Source organism: Pristiophorus japonicus, chromosome 2 (assembly GCF_044704955.1).
Source record: "Pristiophorus japonicus isolate sPriJap1 chromosome 2, sPriJap1.hap1, whole genome shotgun sequence".
Classification (NCBI taxonomy): Eukaryota; Metazoa; Chordata; class Chondrichthyes; family Pristiophoridae; genus Pristiophorus; species Pristiophorus japonicus.
In genome coordinates, this window is record NC_091978.1 from 90,856,117 (window position 1) to 90,883,771 (window position 27,655).

At 44.6% G+C, this 27,655-nt stretch overlaps 1 protein-coding gene across 1 annotated transcript in view; it reads right to left on the reverse strand.

The window, feature by feature from the left end:
* LOC139228820 (probable E3 ubiquitin-protein ligase HERC1) overlaps window positions 1-27,655 on the reverse strand; it is a 426,955-nt gene that overhangs the window by 205,143 nt on the left and 194,157 nt on the right. Inside the window, exons 35-39 of the mRNA XM_070860235.1 lie at window positions 26,795-27,008; window positions 19,086-19,213; window positions 17,058-17,290; window positions 15,863-16,128; window positions 1,399-1,454 (exon numbers count right to left, since the gene is read on the reverse strand). Coding sequence (XP_070716336.1) covers window positions 1,399-1,454; window positions 15,863-16,128; window positions 17,058-17,290; window positions 19,086-19,213; window positions 26,795-27,008 — 897 coding nt within the window. The remainder of the gene's footprint in view (window positions 1-1,398; window positions 1,455-15,862; window positions 16,129-17,057; window positions 17,291-19,085; window positions 19,214-26,794; window positions 27,009-27,655) is intronic.

Genomic DNA, 27,655 nt, shown 5'->3' on the forward strand with positions numbered 1-27,655 from the left:
CCTACTCAATGTATACATTTAAGTGCTGCTAATTATAATTGTTAATTCGTGACTTAATTGCCTGGATTATTTTTTGATGATTTGGCAAGAAAGGATTAACTCATTCACTCACTAACTTGTACATATTCTAACGCAATGTTCACATTGTAAAACCTAATATAATCCAAAGCAATGGATGTAAGACAGTTCGGAGAGCTAACTTTAATCATCATTTTCTACTCAGCATAGACTGGGCAGTAAACTTTAGCAGGTTCAGGACTTAACGTATAGGTATTAAGATTTTGTCTGGTGGCTGGGATACCAATTTTTGTTAAGGCACCAATGTTAATGTTCTTACAGGATGTTGCTCGGATTGGAGAAGCATTGGAATGGTGAACCCCAGGGGGTCCACATTGGTATACAGTACTTACCTGATTCGGATTGGCTAGTTTAATGGAGAGTAAAATTGGGCAGGAGGTAAAATGGGTAGGCGATCCAAACTTGTACATTTGCCAACCAGCAGGTTAGTTTAAAATTACTCCTGCAATTTTAAAATTTTCTCACAATACCATAGTTGGAAGTCTGGCAAACAATGAAGAGTACTTCAGGAAAACATAGATAGGTTATCAGAATTGGCGAACAAGTGGAAAATGCAATTTAATGCAGGTAAGTGTGAAATAATATATTTTGTAAGGGGAAAAAAAGGAATGGATGCATACACAAAGAAGAAATACACTGACAGGTGTGTGGATGAATTGAGACACCTGGAGGGTCAAAACATGATTGCCAGAGAGTGCAAGTAGGCAAATCCATAAAAAAGGCCAACAGAATTTTGGGTCTTATAAACAGGGGCATAGTGATGAATTTATACAAAACATTGGTTCGGCCACAGTGTATAGTTTGAAGTTTTCAACACCCATTATAAAAAGGTTATTAAATCCATAGAAAGCATACAGTGTAGAATCACCAGGATTATGTCAGGGATGGGAAACTATAGTTATGACAAGGGGCTTGAGATACTGGAACTACTTCTACTGGAACAGAAAAGGCCAAGAGGATATTTAATAGAGTTTTGTAAAATGATGAAGGGTTTTGATGGAGTGAATAGGGCAAGACTGTACCCTTTGGTTGGAGTGTCAGTAACAATGAGTTATCACTTTAAAATTGTCACTAGAAGAATGAGGAAAGATGTTCGGATAAATTTATCACAAAGGATTATTGGAGTATCGAATACTTTACCACATGGAGCATTCAAGGTTGAGACCATTGCATCAAGGAAAAAATGAAATATTTGAATCAAAGAAAGATACAAGACTAAGAGGACAGGGAGACACAGAGATGAGTTTTGCATTGTTCTAGCACAGGCATAATAGGCTGATGGCTTCCGTCAGTGGTCAAAGCTTCTATAGTTCTACATACCTTCATGTGTATTTTCATGCTTGTTGATTAAATCAGGTGCTAATCCTTTTGCTTTGCTGGGGGAAAAAAATAAGATTGTTAGGAATTGGATGGCACTTTTTGCCCCGATTTTGAGAACATTCAAAAAGCATGTGTTGCACATGAAAAATACACTATGGTTATTTCTTCCTACCAACATTAAGTTCGAAAATCATTTTTAGAATTACTACTTAAATCAAATGTATTTTATTGAATTGCTACAAAATCTCAAAGATGATAAATATCTAGGTGCAAGTGACTCTCAGTTGCTCCTTGCTACAATGTTTTTGCTTTCAAATTGCTAGAGGCATCTTGGGAACAAATATTTTCTAGAACTCTTTTTGGCATGTCATTAATTCCATTCTAGGAATGGAATGTCAGCCAGAGTCATCAAGCTTCACTCTAAAACGTGCACAGATGCTAACAATTCAGTGCAATAGGGAGTGCTGCATTGCTGGAAGTTGGCACTTTTCAAAAAACCGCAGGGAGTTCTCCTGATGTCCTGGCAAACATTTAATCCTCAGTCAAAGCCACCAATAAAAAAAAAAATAACTGGTCATTCATCTCATTGTGGAAGCTTGACCAGGCCGATTATTTGCTGATTTTAGCTGTGTAACTACAGTGACTGTGCAGTACTTTGGGATATCCTGAGGATGCGAAACATAACAACGTAAGAAGTCGGAGCAGGAGTAGGCCATATGGCCCTTCGAGCCAGCTCCACTTTCCTGCCTGATCTCCATATCCCTTGTTTCCCCTATCTATCGGTTGAATATACTCAATTACTCAGCATCCACAGACCTTTGGGGTATAGAATTCCAAAGATTCACAGCCCTGAGTAAAGAAATTACTCCTCATCTCAGTCCTAAATGGCTAACCTCTTATCCTGAGACTCTGCCCCTTAGTTCTAGACTCTCCATCCAGGGGAAACAATCTCTCACCATCTACCCAGTCAATTCCCCCCTGAATCTTACGTTTCATGAGATCACCTCATATTCTTCTAAACTCCAGAGTATAGGCCAAATATACTCAATCTCTCCTCATAGGACAATCCTCTCATCCCAGGAATCAATCTAATGAATCTTTGTTGCACCGCCTCCAAGGGATATGTGTCCTTTCTCAGATAAGATGACCAAAACTGTGCACAGTACTCCAGGTGTGGTCTCACCAAAGCCCAGTACAAATGTAGCAAGACCTCTTGGGGCCAAAATTGGCCTCAGTGAAAAATTGGGAAGGGCACTTTGAATTATCCGGAAATTTAGCGCTTGGAAGGTGTCGGAGGGAAGAGCCGGAAAATTCGGCTCTTTAAGTCTGACACTGCCTCCCTGCGCTTTGGGATGCTGTTGGAGGCGGCATCGGATCGGAAGAGGAGCTGTGTCCATCACCGCCTCATTGAAGCGTTGCAACGTCCCTCCCCTTCACTTAAAGGGGAAGGAAGCTGCTAGGCCCAGTGAGGCCTCCGTGGAGTCCACTAGGCCACCAGGGAGGGGGTGCCAGGCTGCCTATTGGCTACACCAGAGGCAGCCATTGTCAGACCAACTCTGGAGTCGGTCAACATTTAAAACAAAATGGTGGCTGCGGCGGTGCGCTCTTCCCTTTAAGAGCGGCCACACTGCCCAGACACTGCTCCGACTTCTTCTGAAAGGCAATTCCCCCCCGTCCTTTACTCTTGTACTCCACCTCCAATATAGGGAACGGTAACGTCACTGGACTAGTAATCCAGAGGCCTGGACAAATGATCCAGAGTCAGGAGTACAAATCCCACCATGGCAGCTGGGGAATTTCAATTCAGTTAATTAAATAAATCTGGAATTTTTTTTAAAAAGCTAGCGTCAGTAATGGTGATCATGAAACTACTGGATTGTCGTAAAAACCCATTTGGTTCACTAATATCCGTGAGGAAAGGAAATCTGATGTCCTTACCCGGTCTGGCCTATATGTGACACCAGACCCACAGCAATGTGGTTGACTCTTAACTGCCCTCTGAAATGGACGAGCAAACTATTCAGTTGTGCACAACCGCGAATAAAAACAATAATAATAAAAACGGATGGACCACCCGGCACCGGCGACAGACATGACGATGGCATACCCAGTCCAGTCGACCCTGTAACGTCCTTCTCACCAACATCTGGGGACTTGTGCCAAAATTGGGAGAGCTGTCCCACAGACCAGTCAAGCAACAGTCTGACATAGTCATACTCTCAGAATCATACCACTCAACCAATGTCCCAAACTACTTGACTTCTGTGTGCTCCATCACCATTCTGTCCCACCGGCAAAACAGACCCACCAGGGGTGGCGGCACAGTGGTATACAGTCTTGGGAGTCCTCAACACCGACTCCGGACTCCATGAAGTCTCATGGCTTCAAGTCAGCATGGGCAAGGAAACTTCCTGTTGATTACCACCTATCGCCCTTCCTCAGCTGATGACTCAGTACTCCTTCATGTTGAACACCATGTGTGTTATGTATGTAAACATTGTAACTGTGTAAGACTTGCCACCAGAGGGCACAACTGTTGGAAACCCAAGGATCACCTGCACACCTTGTGCAAGGGAGTATAAAAGGTTGTCTGCCATGCTGCTTAGGCACTCTGGAGTTTTATTAAAGAAACTAAGGTCACATCAGTTTTAGCTCTCAGTACTCAGTCTTGTGAAATTCTTCCAGATGTAACAATTGGCGACGAGTAACAGATTACGAACTTTCACGTGGTCATGGCTGCCGTTGGTATTTTAGAGAGATTTGTAGAGGGTGAAGATTGGGAAGCCTTCGTTGAGCGTCTCGACCAGTAATTCGTGGCCAACGAGCTGGAAGGGGACGATAAAGTGATCAAGCGCAGGGCGATTCTCCTCACCGTGTGTGGGTCGACAATATACGGCCTCATCAAGAATCTGCTAGCACCGGAGAAACCAGCGGAGAAGACATATACAGAGTTGTGTACGCTGGTTCGGAACCACCTCAAGCCAAAGGAGAGCGTCTTAATGGCCAAGTATCGCTTCTGCGCACACCACTGCTCTGAGGGCCAGGACGCGGCGAGTTATGTCGCCGACCTGAGACGCCTTGCGGGAACATGCAAATTTGTTGGATTTTGGGGGGAAATGCTGCGGGACATTTTTGTACTTGGCATCGGCCACGAGGTCATTCTTCGCAAGCTGCTGTCTGTCGAATCCCTAGACCTGAGCAAGGCCATCACGATAGCCGCGGCATTCATATCCACGAGCGATAATACCAGACAGATATCTTCCCAGCATCGAAGCTCACTGGCAAGTACTTTGCATAAAATAACGGTCGGTAGCAGGCAGAACTGCATATGGCAGGGCTTACACGTCTGCAGCTGCAAGACCTAGGCTGACTCCGCCATGGGGCGTGAATGCAAATCCATTAGCACCATGTTGGCGCTGCGGGGGTAATCATCAAGCCCTTCAATGTCGATTCAAGCACTACGTGTGCAAAGGCTGCGAAACAATGGGGCACCTCCAGAAAATGTGCAAGAGTGCTGCGACTCACCACTTGGCAGAGTCGGCAGAGGATGATCGATCCGGCACGGATCACGCAGAACAAACCAGAGAGGCAACTCAGCCTGAGGAAGAAGTGTAAGGGATACACACCTTCACCACCAAGAGCCCCCCTATCATGCTGAAAGTCAAATTGAACGGTATCAATGGAGTTGGACACAGGGGCGAGTCAGTCAATTATGAGCCAGAAGGCATTTGAGAAACTGTGGGGCAACAAGGCACAAAGGCCCAAACTGAGCCCAATTCAGACAAAGCTGTGCACCTATGCCAAAGAGCTCATACCAGTCATTGGCAGTGCAGCAGTTAAGGTATCGTACGATGGAGCTGTGCATGATTTATCACTGTGGATTGTACCAGGCGATGGCCCAACACTATTCGGCAGAAGCTGGCTGGAAAAGATTCGATGGAACTGGGACAACATCAAAGCACTGTCTTCAGTGGATGATGTCTCATGCGCCCAAGTGCTGAGCAAGTTTCCGGCACTTTTGAACCAGGCACTGGCAACTTCACAGGCGCCAAGGTGCAGATCCATCTAGTCCCCGTTGCAAGGCCCGTTCATCACAAGGCTCGTGCGGTTCCATATATGATGAGGGAGAAAGTCGAGATCGAACTAGACAGACTTCAATGAGAGGGAATCATATCGCCAGTCGAGTTCAACGAGTGGGCCAGTCCAATTGTTCCGGTGTTGAAAAGCGATGGCACGGTCAGAATCTGCGGAGACTACAAGGTAACGATCGACCGAGTCTCGTTACAAGACCAGTACCCATCAGCCAAGGTGGATGACCTGTTCGCAATGTTAGCGTGGGGGGGGGGGGGGGGGGTCGTTCACCAAATTGGACCTAACCTCCGCCTACATGACACAGGAGCTGGCTGAATCTTCAAAAAGATTGACGTGCATCAACACGCACAAAAGACTGTTTATATACCACAGGTGTCTTTTTGGGATTCGCTCGGCTGCTGCCATCTTCCAGAGGAACATGGAGAGTCTGCTGAAATCGGTTCTGCACACCGTTGTGTTTCAAGATGACATCCTGATCACCGGTTGTGACACCACTGAACACCTGCACAACCTGGAAGAGGTTCTAAGTCGACTAGACAGAGTGGGACTCAGGCTGAAACGCTCCAAGTGTGTTTTCCTGGCGCCAGAGGTCGAATTTTTGGGGAGAAAGATTGCAGCAGACGACATCAGACCCACAGACTCAAAGATGGAGGCCATCAAGACCACAGAATGTGACAGAGCTGCGTTTGTTCCTGGGACTCAACTATTTTGGTAACTTTCTACCCGGGTTAGGCACTTTGCTTGAACCATTGCACATGTTGCTATGTAAGGGTGATGATTGGGTTTGGGGTAAAGCTCAAGAGACAGCCTTTGAGAAGACCAGACTTTGTTCGAATAAGTTATTTATACTGTATGACCTGTATAAACGATTAGTGCTAGCTTGTGTTGCATCTTCGTACGGGGTCGGCTGTGTGTTACAGCAAACCAATGTATCAGGCAAACTTCAACTGGTTGCATACGCATCTAGAAGTCTGTCTAAGGCTGAAAGAGCCTACAGTATGATCGAGAAAGAGGCATTAGCATGTGTATGTGGGATTAAGAAAATGTACCAATAACTATTTGGACTTCAGTTTGAGCTTGAAACGGATCACAAACGGCTCATTTAGCTGTTTTCAGAAAGCAAAGGTATAAACACCAATGCTTCGACCCGCATCCAAAGATGGGCACTAACATTGTCCGCATATGACTATGTTAACCACCACAGACCAGGCACGGAGAACTGTGCTGATACCCTCAGTCGACTACCATTGCGGAAATGGCGCAATCCGTAGACTTGCTTCTTGTCATGGATGCTTTTGAGAGCGAGGGGTCACCCGTCACTGCTTGCCAGGTCAGGACCTGGACCAGCCAGGATTCTGTGCAATCACTTGTAAAAAGTTGCATCCTCAATGGGAGCTGGTTGGCCATTTCCGGGGAACTGCAAGATGAAATTAAGCCATTTCACTGACGCAAAGATGAAATGTCCATCCAGTCGGATTGTCTCTTATGGGGTAAACATAGAAAACATAGAAAATAGGTGCAGGAGTAGGCCATTCGGCCCTTCGAGCCTGCACCACCATTCAATATGATCATGGCTGATCATGCAACTTCAGTACCCCACTCCTGCCTTTTCCTCATACCCACTGATCCCTTTAGCCATAAGGGCCACATCTAACTTCTTTTTGAATACATCCAACGAACGACGCAGTTGATTTGGAGACTGGGTTCCTGAACTTAAAGAAAGGAAATTTCGATGGTATGAGACGTGATTTGGCTTGGATAAACTGCCAAATGATACTTAAAGGGTTGATGGTGGATAAGCAATGGCAGACATTTAAAGATCACATGGATGAATTATTACTATTGTACATCCCTTTCTGGACTAAAAATAAAATGGGAAAGGTGGCTCAACTGTGGCTAACAAGGGAAATTAGGGATAGTGTTAAATCCAAGGAAGAGGCATATAAATTGGCCAGAAAAAGCAGCAAACCTGAGGACTGGGAGAAATTTAGAATTCAGCAGAGAAGGACTAAGGTTTTAATTAGGAGGGGGAAAATAGAGTATGAGAGTAAGCTTGCAGGGAACATAAAAACTGACTGCAAATCTTCTATAGATATGTGAAGAAAAAAAGATTAGTGAAGACTAATGTAGGTCCCTTGCAGTCAGAATCAGGTGAATTCATAATGGGGAACAAGGAAATGGCAGACCAATTGAACAAATACTTTGGTTCTGTCTTCACTAAGGAAGACACGAATAACCTTCTGAAAATACTAGCCGACCGAGGGTCTAGCGGGAAGGAGGAACTGAGGAAAATCCTTATTAGTCAGGAAATGGTGTTAGGGAAACTGATGGGACTATAGGCCGATAAATCCCCAGGGCCTGATAGTCTGCATCCCAGAGTACTTAGGAAGTGGCCCTAGAAGTAGTAGATGCATTGGTGGTCATTTTCCAATGAGAGAGAAAACAGGGAATTATAGTCCGGTTAGCCTGACATCGGTGGTGGGGAAAATGCTGGAATCAATTATTAAAGATGTAATAGCAGCGCATTTGGAAAGCAGTGACAGGATCGGTCCAAGTCAGCACAAATTCATGAAAGGGAAATCATGCTTGACAAATTTTCTAGAGTTTTTTGAGGATGTAACTAGCAGAGTGGAGATAAGGAAGAACCAGTGGATGTTGTGTATTTGGACTTTCAAAAGGCTTTATACATGGTCCCACACAAGAGATTAGTGTACAAAATTAAGGCACATGGTATTGGGGGTAATGTATTGACGTGGATAGAGAACTGGTTGGCAGACAGGATGCAAAGAGTGGGAATAAACGAGTCCTTTTCAGAATGGCAGGCAGTGACTTGTGGGGTGCTGCAAGAAAGACTGGATCGACTAGGCTTATATTCACTGGAATTTAGAAGAATGAGAGGGGATCTCATAGAAGCATGTAAAATACTGACTGGATTGGACAGGTTAAATGCAGGAAGAATGTTCCCCATGTTGGGGAAGTCCAGAACCAGGGGTCACAGTCTAAGGATAAGGGGTAAGCCATCTAGGACCAGGATGAGGAGAAACTTTTTCACAGAGAATTGTGAACCTGTGGAATTCTCTACCACTGAAAGTTGTTGAGTCTAGTTCATAGAAACATAGAAACATAGAAAATAGGTGCAGGAGCAGGCCATTCGGCCCTTCGAGCCTGCACCGCCATTCAATATGATCATGACTGATCATACAACTTCAGTACCCCACTCCCGCCTTCTCTCCATACCCCCTGACCTCCTTACCCATAAGGGCCACATCTAACTCCCTTTTGAATATATCCAACGAACTGGACTCAACAACTTTCTGTGGTAGAGAATTCCACAGGTTCACAATTCCCTGGGCGAAAAAGTTTCTCCTCATTTCGGTCCTATATGGCTTACCCCTTAGCCTTGGACTATGACTCCTGGTAATGGACTTTCCAACATCGGGAACATTCATCCTGCATCTTACCTTTCCAGTCCTGTCATAATTTTATATGCTTCTATGAGATCCCCTCTCACCCCTCTCATTCTCCTAAATTCCACTGAGTATAACCCTAGTCGATCCAGTCTTTCTTCATATGTCAGTCCTGCCACCCCGGGAATTAGTCTGGTGAACCTTCGCTGCACTCCCTCAATCGCATCACATCCTTCCTCAGATTAGGAGAACAAAACTGCACACAATACTCAAGGTGTGGCCTCACCAAGGCCCTGTACAACTGCAGTAAAACCTCCCTGCTCCTATACTCATATCCTCTCGCTATGAAAGCCAGCATGCCATTTGCTTTCTTTACTACCTTTCTTTACTGCCTGCCTACCTTCAGTGACTGATATAGTTCCATGACACCCAGGTCTCGTTGCACCTCCCCTTTTACTAATTTGTCACCATTCAGATAATAATATGCCTTCCTGTTTTTGCCACCAGTGGATAACCTCACACTTATCCGCATTATACTGCATCTGCCATGTATTTGCCCACTCACCTAACCTGTCCAAGTCACCCTGCAGCCTCTTAGCATCCTCCTCACAGCTCACACCACCACACAGCTTAGTGTCATCTGCAAACTTGGAGATATTACACTCAATTCCTTCATCTAAATCATTGATGTATATTGTAAATAGCTGGGGTCCCAGCACTGAACCTTGCGGTCATCATCATCATAGGCAGCCCCTCGGAATCGAGGAAAACTTGCTTCCACTCTTAGCATGAGTGCTTAGGTGGTACCCCACTAGTCACTGCCTGCCATTCTGAAAAGGACCCATTTATTCCCACTCTTTGCTTCCTGTCTGCCAACCAGTTCTCTATCCATGTCAATACATTATCCCCAATCCCATGGGCCTTAATTTTACACACTCTCTTGTGTGGGACCTTGTCAAAAGCCTTTTGAAAGTCCAAATACACCACATCGACTGGTTCTCCCTTATCCACTTTACTAGTTACATCTCAAAAAATTCTAGAAGATTTGTCAAGCATGATTTCCCTTTCATAAATCCATGCTGATTCAACCGATCCCGTCACTGATTTCCAAATGCACTGCTATTACATCTTTAATAATTGATTCCAGCATTTTCCCCACTACCGATGTCAGGCTAACCGATCTATAGTTCTCTGTGTTCTCTCTCCCTCCTTTTTTAAAAAGTGGGGTTACATTAGCTATACTCCAATCCATAGGAACTGATCCAGAGCCCATGGAATGTTGGAAAATGATCACCAATGCATCTACTATTTCTAGGGCCACTTCCTTAAGTACTCTGGGATGAAGACTTTCAGGCCCTGGGGATTTATTGGCCTTCAATCCCATCAATTTCCCTAACACCATTTCCTGACTAATAAGGATTTCCCTCAGTTCCCCCTTCTCGCTAGACCTCGGTTCCCTAGTATTTTCGGGAGGTGATTCGTGAGTTCCTTAGTGAAGACAGAATCGTGTGGTTTTGCCAAAAAAAGGCAGGGAAACATTTATACACGACCTACACAGTACCCATCCAGGCATAGTCATGACGAAGGCTATAGCCAGGTTGCATGTTTGGTGGCCCGGCATTGACTAGGACCTAGAGTATGCGTACACCAGTGCAACACGTGCTCACAATTGAGCAATGCACCAAGGGAGGCTCCATTGAGTCTGTGGTCATAGCCCTCCAAACCGTAGTCCAGGATCCACGTAGATTTTGCTGGCCCCTTTCTCTGAAAGATGTTTTTAGTTGTAGTGGATGCTTACTCTAAATGGATTGAAAGCGTAATCATGTCATCCAGCACATCCACTGCCACCATTGAAAGCCTCCGGGCTATGTTCACCACCCATGGCTTGCCCGATTTTTTTGTCAATGACAATGGACCATGTTTCACCAGCTCGGAATTCAACGAGTTTATGACGCGCAATGTCAGGTCTGCCCCGTTTAAGCCAGCATCCAACGGTCAAGCGGAACAGGCAGTCCAAACTATCAAACAAAGCTTGAAACGCGTGACGGAAGGCTCTTGCAGACTTGCTCATCTCGGGTTCTGCTGTTGATAGACTGTTGGAAAATGATCACCAATGCATCCACTATTTCTAGGGCCACTTCCTTAAGTACTCTGGGATGCAGACTATCAGGCCCCTGGGATTTATCGGCCTTCAATCCCATCAATTTCCCGCCTAATAAGGATATCCTTCAATTCCTCCTTCTCACTAGACCCTCGGTCCCCTAGTACTTTCGGAAGGTTATTTGTGTCTTCCTTTGTGAAGACAGAACCAAAGTATTTGTTCAATTGGTCTGCCATTTCTTTGTTCCCCATTATAAATTCACCTGAATCCGACTGCAAGGGACCTACGTTTGTCTTCACTAATCTTTTTCTCTTCACATATCTATAGAAGCTTTTGCAATCAGTTTTTATGTTCCCGGCAAGCTTCTTCTCGTACTCTATTTTCCCCCTCTTAATTAAACCCTTTGTCCTCCTCTGCTGAATTCTAAATTTCTCCCAGTCCTCAGGTTTGCTGCTTTTTCTGCCCAATTTATATGCCTCTTCCTTGGATTTAACACGATTCTTAATTTCCCTTGTTAGCCACGGTTGAGCCACCTTCCCCGTTTTATTTTTACTCCAGACAGGGATGTACAATTGCTGAAGTTCATCCATGTGATCTTTAAATGTTTGCCATTGCCTATCCACTGTCAACCCTTTAAGTATCATTTGCTAGTCTACTCTAGCCAATTCATGCCTCAAACCATCGAAGTTACCTTTCCTTAAGTTCAGGACTCTAGTTTCTGAATTAACTGTCACTCTCCATCTTAATAAAGAATTCTACCATGTTATGGTCACTCTTCCCCAAGGGGTCTCGCACAACAAGATTGCTAATTAGTCCTTTCTTATTATACATCACCCAGTCTAGGATGGCCAGCTCCCTGGTTGGTTCCTCGACATATTGGTGTAGAAAACCATCCCTAATACACTCCAGGAAATCCTCATCCACCACATTGCTACCAGTTTGGTCAGCCCAATCAATATGTAGATTAAAGTCACTCATGATAACTGCTGTACCTTTATTGCATGCATCCCTTATTTCTTGTTTGATGCTGTCCCCAACCTTACTACTACTGTTTGGTGGCCTGTACACAACTCCCATTCGCATTTTCTGCCCCTTGGTATTCCGTAGCTCCACCCATACCGATTCCACATCATCCAAGCTAATGTCCTTTCTTACTATTGCATTAATTTCCTCTTTAACCAGTAATGCCACCCCACCTCCTTTTCCTTTCTGTCTATCCTTCCTAAATGTTGAATACCCCTGGATGTGGAGTTCCCAGCCTTGGTCACCCTGGAGCCGTGTCTCCGTGATGCCAATTACATCATACCTGTTAACTTGTCCACCTTATTCCGAATACTCCTCGCATTGAGGCACAGAGCCTTCAGGCTCATCTTTCTAACACACTTTGCCCCTTTAGAGTTTTGCTGTAACATGGCCCTTTTTGCTTTTTGCCTTAGGTTAAAACCCAGAACTTGTGAATTCTTGATCGAACCACCACATTCCCGGAAAAAGGGCATCCACGGGCAGAGAGTTGGGCTAACTTCTGCCCAGCAAACGCCCGTGAACTTCAGCGCAAGAATTTAAAAAAATAGAAAAATAAAATGTTAATAACTTATACATTTAAAAACCTGTGAAATAAAGTAAGTTTATTTTTAGCCCCTTTAAAACATTTATTTTTCAATAAATCAAATTTGTGTTTTAAATATTTAATTAAATGCCATTTTAATTCATTTAAAATATGTGATTTTTTAAAAATTTGATGTCTTGATGTATTTTTTGGAGTATTCCCATTCATACTTATGAATGGGAATTACAGGTTTTCAATACATGGAATCCTCCATAAGCATGATCCCAGCGACACTTGTGAACCACGTGCGCCCCTAGGATATGTGAGCCTCTGCCCACAGGTACACAAATCTCCGCAACTTCCGGACTACCAGGTACATGGACATTTTATTTACAGATCGGAGGCATTTCCCCGCGGGAAGCCCCCCACCGCAAATTCAGGGCCATTGATTATAAATAGCTAAGGCCCAAGCACTGATCCTTGCGGCACTCACTAGTTACAGTCTACCAACCAGAAAATGAACTGTTTGTCCTTACTCTCTGTTTTCTGTCCATTAACCAATCCTCTGTCCATGCTAAAACCTTACCCTCAACCCCACGAGTTCTCATCTTACGTAGCAACCTTTTTTGTGGCACTTTATCAAATGCCTTTTGGAAATCCAAATATACTGCATCCCCTTTATCTATCCTGCCAGTTACATCCTCATAAAACACTTAATAAATTTGTTAAATACAATTTTTCTTTCATAGAACCATGTTGTCTCTGCCCAATCATGTTATGATTTTCTATATGCCCTGTTAATACTTCTGTAATAATGGATTTTAGCATTTTCCCAATGACCGATAAAAGATACAATATAAATGCAAGTTCTTTTCATACAAGGATGTATTTTATGAATGTGCGCTCTTGGCACAGAAGTTCACATATTGGGAATTTGGCTACAGGATTTACCATCGATTAATTTTAATGGACAAAAGATCGGGTAGGATCCAGCGGCATCTGCACATAAATTCTTGATGTGTGTTCCCAGTCTGCGAAGCTTTGTACTCCCAATACAATTTATAAAATCTACCCTAGAATAGCTAGGGAGTGCTGATCACGGTCTACCATTCCCATTTTACTACGTTACACTAAGTGCAGACACTAAGTGGAGTTCTATAAACGTGCCTTTTGCAAAACTGCTTCTGACACGGTCAATGATGGAGTAGAGGCGTCCAAACTTCATGGAGAAACTGGACTCCTATTGTAGAACAGGATGTGCAATTTTTTTTTTAAAAAAGAGAATGCCAAAACCAGATTATAATACATGGACACTCACTTTCTCACCATCAACACTTACGCAAAGATCCTCCAGGGAAGCATAGCTTACCCAATTTTGTTTAGTGCCTTCATCAGCCATCAAATGTGATGGTGATGACAGCAATTCCTACAGAGTTCTTAATTCCAATGTTGAAAGTCAAGTAGTAACCAAACCGCAGTAGTCAAAAAGGACTGATTAGAAGACTAATTAGCTTTGATGTTCCACACCCACATAATTAATTTCGAAAAACAGCAGGTCCCTTGCTTCGTAACATTATTTTATCTCTAATAAAGAAAGCAAGGGGAAATGATAGTCGTAAAGGGGGCTAGAGCATGGGAACTGTTAGCAGAGCTTATAGCCATCGAGTAGAGAATATCGTAGCCCTGTTTCTTAGGTACCCGATTCAGTAGTCGAAAGCTATTAGTTTTTAACAAGAGTCTAATTATAGCAACAATTAAACTATTGTTACACTACCATAAAAGCTCCTGTAGCTGTATTTCAACATTTTGCATTAGCACAGTAAATCCAGTAAGAATATTGGTCGGGAAGCTTTTCCCCTTGTATACAGAAATGTCATTAATGAGTTAACCATTACTAGCTGAATCAGAATATTTATTAGGATGCAAAGAATCTATTACTTGCCCCTCCATAACCCAGAACATTTCTCCAAGTATCCTAGCAGCAACTGGAGATAATTTACTGACACATTTGTCCCTGTTACAGCCATATCCACGGGCACACTGCTCTTAAGTCACCTAAACACAGCAATTTTAAAACATAAAATACTGTAATAAGAACATAAGAAATAGGAGCAGGCGTAGGCCATACGACCTCTCGAGCCTGCTCCGCCATTTAATACAATCATGGCTGATCCGATCATGGACTCAGGTCCACTTACCTGCCCACTCCCCATAACCCCTTATTGTTTAAGAAACTATCTATTTCTGTCTTAAATTTATTCAATGTCCTAGCTTCCATAGCTCTCTGAGGCAGCAAATTCCACAGATTTACAACCCTCGGAGAGAAGAAATTTCTCCTCATCTCAATTTTATATGGCCGGCCCCTTATTCTGAGAGTATGTCCCCTAGTTCTAGTCTCCCCTAACAGTGGAAACATCCTCTCTGAATCCATCTTGTCAAGCCCCTTCATAATCTTATACGTTTCAATAAGATCACCTCTCATTCTTCTGAATTCCAATGAGTAGAGGCCCAACCTACTCAACCTTTCCTCATAAGTCAACCCCCTCATCTCCAGAATCAACCTAGTGAACCCTTCTCTGAACTGCCTCCAAAGCAAGTATATCCTTTCGTCAATTTGGAAACCAAAACTGCATGCAGTATTCCAGGTGTGGCCTCACCAATACCCTGTATAACTATAGCAAGACGTCCCTGCTTTTATACTCCATCCCCTTTGCAATAAAGGCCAAGATTTAATTGGCCTTCCTGATCACTTGCTGTACCTGCATACCATCCTTTTGTGTTTCATGTACAAATACCCCCAGGTCCCACTGTACTGCAACACTTTGCAATCTTTCTCCATTTAAATAAAAACTTGCTCTTTGATTTTTTTCTGCCAAAGTGCATGACTTCACACTTTCCAACATTATACTCCATCTGCCAAATTTTTGCCCACACACTTAGCCTGTCTACGTCCTTTTGCAGATTTTGTGTGTCCTCCTCACACATTGCTTTTCTTCCCATCTTTGTATCGTCAGCAAACTTGGCTACATTACACTCAGTCCCTTCTTCCAAGTCGTTAATATAGATTGTTATAGTCGTTAATAAAGGGTGACAACTTTAGTAAGTTAGACGGATCTTTCTCTTCACGATATTTAGGGTTCACTTTTAATTTAATAAGTTATTTTCTATTTTGGCATATTTATGACATGAAAATACTAGTTTTGACTTTCAAAAGTTTTAATCTGATATTCTTTAATTTTCACCTCTTAACTGGGTTTTAAAAAAACACAGCAAACTCAACAAAAATTAAAAACAAACAAGTTATTCAATGATCCTCACCGACTTAAATTGGCTTGCTTGTGTCTCGGTTTCTCAGCCAGGTATTTTGCACGGCAACTGTTGCACATCAGGTAGTATGGGCTCCCTGTGCCACACTCTCCTCCAAACCAACCATCAACATAGGCTCCATTACTCCGATATCCCATGTGACCTGCACTCTCACCACAACCAGGGTGATGTCTCTTCATGTGATTGTTGAACTGCATTGTACGAGTATCACACAGTTCACAAATGACAACCTCCTCTGCATCCGAGCTATCTTGGCACTGAGTGAATTCACAACATAATTTGTAAGCTTTTTAAAACAAAATGCAAGAAAATCTATAAAATTCTTATGAATGCATTCAATTATAATGCAGTATGCGAATAAAATATTCCAAATCATTCAGGGTGTGTTAAGACTACTAAAAAGGTTTCAAAGCAGCCACAGTTAAGTTATTCAGAAATACCACTTCAGTAATGTATTTAAAAATTTGCCGGAGTAAATTACACTTCCAAAAGTCAGACAGAAGTGATGTTGGACTCCAAAGGAAGTGAGAAAGCTTGCAACGTTACTCATTCAGGAGCCATCTTCCTGATTTGTTGTGATTTGATTGTTTTAGTTGTTCAATCTTTCAAGCCTGGGCTTTCAACAAGCTTGTTTCTCTAGAGAAAGCTGAGTGGCCCATGAACAGCACTCATCCCAGAGAATATTCTCTTTAAAATATTGTTTCTGTATCCAACACTGATAGCGGCAGCCAGGTGAAAGAAGAAACAAGCCAGAAGAAAATTATGTTCTTGGGGGATAAAGACCATGAAGGAAATAAAGTAGGTCAGATAATGCTGAAAAAAGCAAAGTTAAAGTTAACAAATTAAAGTATTTATGGGCTAATTATGCAAACCGACTGGCTAAGCCGCAGAAAAAGAATCGTGGGTCAAAGATAAGGCTTCATCCACTGTTGTCCCTCTTCTCTAAGCCACGTTATGTGAGCATGTGGGATTACTCGTATGTTGAATGGGGGGAAAATATAAGGACGAAAGGGCAAGCAGAATTAAAAGTTTATTTTTTAGTTAAAATGCCAGTCTTTATTGTTTTTTTCTAGTTAGTGAGACGGTAATGAAGCTACTCTTGATATTAAAAAATGGACACATACACCTAAATTAATGATTTGGAAGAAGGAATTAAAATACACAAATAAAAGTTTTATGATTTTACCATGTTTGGCCAATCCATCATCTCAGACAACCATATGCCAGGTGCTTCATTTTCAGTACCACATTCAGAAGGAAACATATCCTCAACAGAACCTTCAGATAGTGGATCCTCAGAAAAACAGAGCTCCAACTCTCCATCCAGATTGCGGTCAGACATAGCATCAGCCTCCTGCCACCCTGCAGTTCCATGTTCCCTTCTTAATGATGGCTGTACAAGCTGAGGAGATCTAGATCCTTCACAGAACATAAACATTTTATACATTTACTCATCAAGAATATTAAATATAATTCTTTAAATTTAGTCTGCTATTACAGGATTATTAAGCAATTATGCACATCATTTATGATATTCCTTAATTATCAACCTGTAGCATTTGAAAAATTGACAAAACTGTAAGCTATCTTATCCTTTGGTTAAAAAAATAACTGATGTAGTGGTTAAATGATTCTCAAAATCCTAGTCACAAAATACACAGCAAGGTCAGTCAGCATCTACAAAGAGAAAAGATTGTGTTTTGGATCAAACCCTTCATCAGAACTAAACCTATCTTTTCTTTTTACCTGCCATATATTTCCAGCATCTTCTGTCTTTGTTTCAGCTTTCTAGAACTTTCATTTTTTTTCCTCCGTCATTTCAATCAGAGTAAGATTTTGCGCTCATAATAGGGAACAATGCAAATGTCAGGGAATGGAACAATTTTCCACTTTTTATACCCAGTGTCAATGTCAACCAGTAAAGTGTCATGGTTACATGCCACAATGTCAACCACACAACTGCAAAACTAGTCGAACCAAAAATGTTACAAAACTAGCCATCTTTGTGGCCTGCCAATTAATGTTAAGTTATGAGCATCTCTGCTCTTCACTCAGGACCTATTTGAAAGTGCTCAATATCACTTCAGTTAGGAATCTACTTCTCCACCAACTCTCAATCGTCCACTGCCTTTGTGTTGTCAGACTGCTTTGTTTGTTATCCAGTCTTGGATGAGCCGCAATTACCTTCAGTTAACACTGGGAAAACTAAAACCATCATTTTTGGTCTCCGCCACAAACTCCATACCCTCACCACTGATTCCATCCCTGAACTGCTCTTTGTTTCAGGCTAAAGCAGACTGCTTCGCCTCAGTAAGATTGCCTGCTTCCGCACCTGCCGCTGAAACCCTCATCCATGTTTTTGTCATCGCCAGACTTGATTGTTCCAATGCTCTCTTGACCAGCCTCCCATTCTCTTCCCTCCGTAAACTTCAACTGAAGCAAAACTCTGCTGCTCATATCCTATCTGCTCCAAGTTCTACACCCATCACCCTGCCATTGCTGACCAACCATGGGCTCCCAGTCTCCAAATGCCTCAAATTTAAAATTCTTATCATGTTTAAATCCCTTCGTGGTCTTTCCACACTCCATCAATGTCTGGTCCTACAACACTAAGCCGCCCCCCCCCACCCCCGCTCCCCCCAAATTCACCATTTATCTGACTCTGGCCCTCTTGTGCATCCCCACCCTTTGCCCACCACTGGTGGCAATGCCTTCAGTTTTCTAGGTCTCATTTTTTGGAATTCCCTCTCTTAAACCCTGCTGCATCTCCTCCTTTGCCTTTCCTCATTTAAAACCCTCCTTAAAATCTACCTGTTTGACCATGCTTTTGATCACTCCCAATATCTTCTTTTATCAACATCCATTTATGTCTGATTACATCTCTGAGAAGCACCTTGGGACACTTTTCTACATAAAAACATTATATAAATGCAATTTGTTTTCTTACTTCCACCAGAGTAAAACTTCAATCCATTAGTCTGGCCTGGATTTAACACTGAATACCAGGGTTAAAAAGTTCCAACAAGGTTGCAATATTAAGGCCCTAAATTTAATGCTTCAACCATTAAAGTCAATCAAATTTTGTTCAAATTTTTGTTTTATAGTTGTGCTTTTGTCATTTTTACTATTAGACAATGAAAATCTATGTACAATTTGACAATGAGCAACAGCAGGATCATGACTCATACTATTGACTCACGTAACTGTATCTTACCAGCTCTTCTGAATGCAGATCGCTGTCCTTGGCTTGCTCTATGTCTTCGAGCTGGAGGAGGCCTATTTCTAGTCAAATGCACATCTATAAAGTTTCCTCTTTCTATCTGATCCAAACCATCAGTAGTTCTGCTCGTCAGTAGTCGGGGGGGAACAAAAGTTCAAAATAAAATATCAATGAGATCTTCAGGTTATTATTAAGACAGTCATGTTTTATTATATCCAAGCATTATTTGAATATAGCACTGGTAATTTTAACAGCATCCAAGATTCACTGATTTGTATTGTCGACTAATTGAGCATGAGAAAAATCAGATTAGGAAAGGGCGATTTGGCCAACATATAATTATGTTTTAAATAACTCTTATTGCTTTTGCCTCTGTCATCTTGCGTTGTAGATTATTCCAAATATCACCAAGTAAATATTTTTTCCTGATATATGTTCTGTACTCCTTTGTTCTATTTATTTGTGTTATACCATTTAATAGTTAGATGATGCTCTCTTAAACCTTCTTGCATCCAGACTAGAAAGCTTAAATTACTTTATTCTTTCCTCACAACTCATCTCCTTTATACTTGGGTTCAGTCCTGTTTTTTAAGTAACACTTCTAACATAAGCAACTCTTTTACTTTGGCATAGTGACCAACACAGTATTCAAAATGTTAAAATGTTATCTGGTCAGAGCATTGTAAAGCTTTAGTATAATGTTTTTAAACAGGTTTAACAGTTCTGACTATATATTCTAATATTCTATTTGTTTTAAAACATTTTTTATTTGGTTCATTGGCCCAAGTTTCCACATGATTCGCGCCTGATTTTTAGGAGCAACTGGTGGAGAACGGACTATTTTAGAAATCGCAATTCTCCACATTTTTTTTTCCGCAGTTCTAGTCAGGTAGAACAGTTCTTGTTTAGAACAGAATTTTTTCTTCAAAAGGGGGCGTGTCCAGCCACTGACGCCTGATTTGAAAGTTTCCACAGTGAAAATGTACTCCAAACTAAAGTAGAATGGAGCCAGTGAAGATTATTGTAGAACTGAAAAAACCTGTTCTACACATTAAAAAATCAGGCGCAGGTTACAAATTAGGCGTCCAGAACGAGGTGGGGGGGAGGGAACTCATTAAATTCGACAATAAATCCTTATTTATACTTCTACAAATAAATCCAACCTGAATAAACATTTATAAGCCAAGAAAAGATTAAATAAACCATCTTCCTACCTGTGTGAAAGTGCTTCAGCCAGGGAGAATTCTGCAGCCGTGCGTGCCGCTGAGCGGGAGGGAGAGAGAGAGAGAGAGAGGGAGGGAGGGAGAGAGAGAGAGAGAGAGAGAGAGAGGGGGGGGGGAGAGAGAGAGAGAGGGGGGGAGGGAGAGAAAGGGGAGGGAGGGAGAGAGAGGGGAGGGAGAGAGAGAGAGAGGGGAGGGAGAGAGAGAGAGGGGAGGGAGAGAGAGGGGAGGGAGAGAGAGAGAGAGGGGAGGGAGAGAGAGAGAGAGAGGGAGAGAGAGAGAGAGGGGGGAGAGGGAGAGAGAGAGAGGGGGGAGAGGGAGAGAGAGAGAGGGGGGAGAGGGAGAGAGAGAGAGGGGGCAGAGAAAGAGAAGGGGGAGAGGGAGAGAGGGGGGGTGAGGGAGAGAGAGAGGGGGGGGGAAGAGAGAGAGGGGGGGAGGGAGAGAGAGAGAGGGGGGGAGGGAGAGAGAGAGAGGGGGGGAGGAAAAGAGTGAGAGGGGGGAGGGAGAGAGGGGGGGAGGGAGAGGGGGAGGGAGAGAGAGGGGGGGCGTCGGGTCGGGGAACAGGAGCGCGGGTCGGGTCAGTCGGGGGGGGAGCGGGTCTCGGGGCGGGGCGGGGGTCGGGTCTCGGGTCGGGGCGGGGAGCGGGTGTCAGGTTGGGGCGGGGGGGGGGAGCGGGTCTCGGGTCTCGGGTCGGCGCGGGGGGGGTGGGGGAGCGGGTGTCGGGTCGGGGCGGGGGGAGCGGGTGTTGGGTCTCGGGTCGGGGGGAGCGGGTGTCTGGTCGGGGGTCGGGAGCGGGTGTCGGGTCGGGTCTGGTTGGGGGGGCGAGTGTCGGGAGCGGCGAGCAGGAGCTGGCCGTGGGAGGAGCCTTATTCACGCTGCCCGTGAGGCCATTGGGCCAGGGCTAGGGGCTGCGTGCTTCGGGCCCCTCCCACACAGTTCGGCGCCTGGAGCTACTGCACTTGCGTGCCGACTGTAGCGCGCATGTGCAGAGGTCCCGGCACTGTTTTCAGCGCCGGTACCTGGCTCCGCCCCTCCCACAGCTCGTGCTGACTGCGCCGAGGGCCAGAGGACCTGTAAGTAGGTGGAGAATATAGAGGATTTTTTTAGGCGCCGTTTTAGGTGCGTAAAACGGGCGCCCAGCTCGGAGGGGCGCCCGTTTTTTTTCTTGTGGAAACTTGGGCCCATTATGTGGACACTGAAAGTGGCTTGCCTACTGCTCCTTCCAAGATCTTTCTAAATGCCCCTCGATTCCACACTTTGTATAGTTAATGACTTGGATGAAGGGACCAAGTTTGCTGATGATACAAAAATGGGTGGGAAAGCAAATTGTGAGGACACAAAAAATCTGCAAAGGGATATAGACAGGCTAAGTGAGTGGGCAAACATTTGGCAGATGGGATATAATGTAGGAAAATATGAGGTTATCCACTTTGGCAGAAAAAATAGAAAAGCAGATTATAATTTAAATGGAGAAAAATTGCAAAATGCTTCAGTACAGAGGGACCTGGGGTCCTTGTGCATGAAATACAAAAAGGTGAGTATGCAGGTACAACAAGTAATCAGGAGGGCAAATAGAATGTTGGCCTTTATTGCAAGGGGGATATAGTATCAAAGTAGAGCAGTCCTGCTACAACTGTACAGGGTATTGGTGAGGCCACACCTGGAGTACTGCATGCAGTTTTGGTCTCACTATTTAAGAAAGGATATACTTGAATTGGACGCTGTTCGGAATCAACTTAGTGAACCTTCTCTGGAGATGAGGGGGTTGACTAGGTTGGTCTATACTCATTGGAATTCAGAAGAATGAGAGGTGATCATATCGAAACATATAAGATAATGAGAGGGCTGGACAAACTGGATGCAGAGAGTATGGGCCCAAGTTTCCACATGATTTGCGCCTGATTTTTAGGAGCAACTGGTGGAGAACGGACTATCTTAGAAATCGCAATTCTCCACATTTTTTTTTCTGCAGTTCTAGTCAGGTAGAATAGTTCCACTTTGGAACAGAATTTTTTCTTCAAAAGGGGTCGTGTCCGGCCACTGACACCTGATTTCAAAGTTTCCACAGTGAAAACGTACTCCAAACTAACTTAGAATGGAGCAAGTGAAGATTTTTGTAGAACTGAAAAAACCTGTTCTACACATTAAAAAATCAGGCGCAGGTTACAAATTAGGCGTCCAGAACGAGGGGGGGGGGGGGGGGGGAAGGGAAGTCATTAAATTCTACAATCAATCCTTATTTATACTTATACAAATAAATCCAACCTGAATAAACATTTATAAGCAAAGAAAAAATTAAATAAACCATCTTCCTACCTGTGTGAAAGTGCTTCAGCCATCGGTCGAAGGAAACCGCCGTTTGTTGCCGCGCAGGGGAGGGAGGGGAAGGAGACAGCGGCTTGTTGCCGCGCAGGGGAGGGAGGGGAAGGAGACAGCGGCTTGTTGCCGCGCAGGGGAGGGAGGGGAAGGAGACAGCGGCTTGTTGCCGCGCAGGGGAGGGAGGGGAAGGAGACAGCGGCTTGTTGCCGCGGAGGGGAGGGAGGGGAAGGAGACAGCGGCTTGTTCCGCGCAGGGGAGGGTGGGGAAGGAGACAGCGGCTTGTTGCCGCGCAGGGGAGGGTGGGGAAGGAGACAGCGGCTTGTTGCCGCAGAGGGGAGGGAGGGGAAGGAGACAGTGAGAAGGGAAGCCTCAGTGCTGATGTGCTGATGGCAATGTGGTTTTATTAAAAAATGTTCAAAAATTAAATAGCTACAAAGAACTTCAAAAATGGCCGCGTGCCAATGTTTTTTTTCACACTGAGCATGCGCGAACGCTCCAACGCGCAGCGTTGCCGGCAGGAAAAAAACTAATTTAAATAGTACCCACCCCCTCCCACTTACAAAATCGGCGCGAGTGTAGGCTCCGCCCCCCCGGGCACCGCGCCAAACAGACAAGGAGCTGCAAAGCGCTCGAGAATAGCGCGTTTTTTTTCTGCCGCTGTTTTAGGTACGAAAAACGGGCGCGCCCGTTTTTTATCCTGTGGAAACTTGAGCCCTATATTTCCACTCATAGGGGAAACTAAAACTAGGGGACATAGTCTCAGAATAAGGGACCGCCCATTTAAAACTGAGATGAGGAGGAATTTCTTCTTTCAGAGGGTTGTAAATCTGTGGAATTCTCTGCCCCGGAGAGCTTTGGTGGCTGGGTCATTGAATATATTTAAGGTGGAGATAGATTTTTGAGCGATAAGGGAATAAAGGGTTATGGGGAGCAGTTAGGGAAGTGGAACTGAGTCCATGATCAGATTAGCCATGATTTTATTGAATGGCGGAACAGGCTCGAGGGGTCAAATGGCCTATTTCTGCTCCTATTTCTGTGTTCTTGTGTTCTGGTTATGTGCCACTTTGTTGACATATGCCATTATGTTACATTTATTAAACATAATTTGTCATGTGTCTGCCAATCTAAATACTTTTGCAAATCTTATGCCATCTCATTTGTCTCTAATGCTCTCCCTATTTTTATGTTGTCAGCAAATTTGACCAAAATTGGTATCAGCATCCTGCTATAATTCCCCTCGATTAAATACAATAGTGCTGTATACATTATATACAATTTTTGATATATCCACGTGTTAATCACTAGAGAGTAATTATTTTGCCTAAAGAAATCCGAAAGTGAATTATTTGGAAAGTTAATTTCATTTCAGACCTTTAGTGAATGATTTTTATTTTCCAGGAGCTAACTGAACATGATGTAGGAACCACTAACAGATTCTATGGGTCGTGTGGTTTGCTGCCTTACAATCTAGCTGACATCACTGTACAAGCTCAGCCCTTCTCATCACATAGCAGAATTAAAGCTTTTGTAGTGGATTTGAAATAAAAAGTTTAAAGCATGCTTTATTTTATTAGGATTGATGTATTCTAACCAAAACAGAAAATCTTAAAATCAGAGAATGTCAGAGAACCATATTATAGTACAGAAGGGGGCTATCCTGTGCTTGACTCTGAAAGAGCTATCTTACTCAGTCTTCCTTCCCTGCCCCTTAGAATTTTTCTTTTTCATATATTTATCCATTTATCTTTTTAACAAGTTATTTTGGGTGCTGCTTCCACCACTGTTTTTGATGGGGCATGCAATGAGCTAACAACCCTCTAAAAAGACTTCACTTAACACTTTCTTTTTCTTTTGGTGATGTCCTCTAGTTCACTGACTATTAGAAATAGATTTACCTGATCAAAACCTCTCAGAATTCTGAACACCCCCTATCAGATCTTCTCTTATCCTTCTTTATTCTAACTGAGGTGCAATTTTGCTAGTCTCTGCTCACAACTAAAGCCTTTTATCTCAGTTATCAACTTGTTGGCCCCAAGTTTCCACATGATGTGCTCCTGATTTTTAGGAGCAACTGGTGTAGAACGGAGTATCTTAGAAATCGGAATTCTCGTCATTTAGTTTGCTCCAGTTCTAGTCAGTTAGAACAGTTTCACTTTGGAACAGAATTTTTCAAAGTTTCGTCAGTGAAAACTTACTCCAAACTAACTTAGAATGGAGTATGTGAAGATTTTTGTACGCTCGAAAAAACCTTGTCTACACTTTAGAAAATCAGGCGTAGGTTACAAATCAGGCGTAGGGAATGGGGGGGGGGGGTTTAAAGGGAAGTTTACAAACATTAAACACTTCAGTTTTACAAATAAAGAGCCATCATCAATAATAAATGATAAATACATCAATAAATCAATCAAAAAAAATTAATAAGAATTTTTTTTTTAAAATCAATAAATAAAACATTTTCTACTTACCGACTACAGCACTGGGAGCCCTCCAACAGCATGCTGGGATGCTCCCCCCCCCCCCCAGTGTGTCTCTGTCAGTGTCTCTATCTCTCTGTCTGTCTGTGTGTGTCTCTCATTCTTTGTCTGTCAGTCTCTGTGTTTCTGACAGCGAGGGGAGGGGGAGGAGGGGGGTAGAGGGAGAGAGGGGGGGGAGCAGAGGGGGGGAGCAGAGGGAGGGAAGGGGGAGGAGAGGGGGGAGAAGGGGATAAAGGGGGGAAAGGAGATGGGGGGAAAGGAGATTGGGGAAGGAGATGGGGGGGGAAGGAGATGGGGAGGGAAGGAGATGGGGGGGGAAGGAGATGGGGGGGGAAGGAGATGGGGGGGGAAGGAGATGGGGGGGGGAAGGAGATGGGGGGGGGAAGGAGATGGGGGGGGAAGGAGATGGGGGGGGAAGGAGATGGGGGGGGAAGGAGATGGGGGGGAAGGAGATGGGGGGGAAGGAGATGGGGGGGAAGGAGATGGGGGGGAAGGAGATGGGGGGGAAGGAGATGGGAGGGGGGGGAAGAAGATGGGGGAGGGGGAAGAAGATGGGAGGGGGGGGAAGAAGATGGGGGAGGGGGAAGAAGATGGGGGGAGGGGGAAGAAGATGGGGGGAGGGGGAAGAAGATGGGGGGGAAGAAGATGGGGGGAAGAAGATGGGGGGGTTGAAGAAGATGGGGGGGGGAAGAAGATGGGGGGGGAAGAAGATGGGGGGGGAAGAAGATGGGGGGGGAAGAAGATGGGGGGGGGAAGAAGATGGGGGGGGGAAGAAGATGGGGGGGGAAGAAGATGGGGGGGGGGGGAAGAAGATGGGGGGGGGGGAAGAAGATGGGGGGGGGAAGAAGATGGGGGGGGAAGAAGATGGGGGGGGGAAGAAGATGGGGGGGGGGAAGAAGATGGGGGGGGGGAAGGAGAAGGGGGAGGGAGGCTGAACGGGCCGGGCCCGAGACTTCGGGCAGGGCCCGTCCCCAGCACCAGATTTACAGGTAGGTGGCGTTGGGTCGGGTCGGGGGGAGTGCGGGTCGGGGGGGTGGTGGGAGGGAGGTCGGTTCGGTTCTGGTCGGGGGGAGGGAGGTAGAGGAAGGTCAAGTCGGATCCAGTCCGGGGGGGGGGGGGGGGGGGGGGGGAGGGAAAGCGGGAGTCTGGTCGGTTCCGGAGGGCGGGAAGCGGGAGTCGAGTCGGGTCGGGAGGAAGCAGGAGCTGGCCGTGGGAGGAGCCTTATTCACACAGCCCCAGTGAGGCCATTGGGCCAGGGCTAGGGGCTGCGTGCTTCGGCCCCTCCCACACAGTTTCGGGCGCCTGGAGCTACTGCACTTGCGTGCCCACTGTAGCGCGCATGTGCAGAGGTCCCGGCACTGTTTTCAGCGCAGGACCTGGCTCCGCCCCCTACAGCTCGTGCTGCGCTGCGGGCCAGAGGACCTGCAGGGAGCTGGAGAATCTGGAGGGTTTTTTCGGCGCACTTTGTGGCGCGAAAAACGGGCGTCCAGGTCGGGACTGCGCCGTTCTAGGCGCGGCTCGAAACTTGGGCCCGTTAATTCCAAACAACTGAAAAATTTACCTTTCTTAAAAAATATGGGTAGGCGGAGGATTTATTTTGTGACTGATTCTCAAACAGAACTTAGCTGATATTAGTGATGGGGTTTTTAAGAAACTCCCAAACACTAAGTTTTTCAGACTTGCTGCTTACCCTTCAATGGCATCTTCCCTGTCAATGCCTTCAGGAGACATCAGCGTTGTTGACTGATTGTGCACTATAACTTCAGACTCCACAGGTGCCTCCAAATCACTGTCCATTGTTGCTGAGGAGTAGACAATTACTTCCTGTTCCTCTGCTAGTGGATGTTCTAGCATCCAGCTGGCTAGTTGTTCAATTGATTGTGGATCTGCATCCCCAGAAACACCTACACACAGGGAATCAGCAACATTCACTTATATCCACGCACACATATTAAAAAGGTACTTGATAAACATGGAAATTAAGTCTGACAAATGATGTACACATTTGAAATGTCATTAACCTGTAACTGTAACATTCCTATTGCTGCCATGGCAGAAATCAGCTACCTGAGGATAGACCATTGATGAGCCATCCTACCTTCTTTTAAAAAAATTGAGAGGTTAAGAATGAGGGGGGTCAGAGAAACTTAATTTGTATTTTGTTTGCACAGACCTTAGCCCATATATCAGTTCTTCCTTCCTTTGCTGCCGCACTGGAAGTCTGTGATCTTATGACTACTGCTTGGCCACTAATTTTCACCCCCTCCTTAGTCTTCTACCCCACTGGTCCTTTAACAGGACAGCCTGGTATGTTGCTACTCTCCTACGCGATACAATGCCCTTCCAGTAAGGTTGGTCCTGAAACATCTGGCCTGCCCCTACCTCCCAATGATAAGTGGACCAGAGAAATTGAACACCAATACATTCACGTCCTCCTCCCACTAGGTAATAATGATTCCAGACAAGTGGAAGGCCAACCCTCCCTTGCTGTTGAGCAGAAAAACTGCCCCCACACAGATGGAAGGCAACATTCTCCTCCACCTGAGAAAAA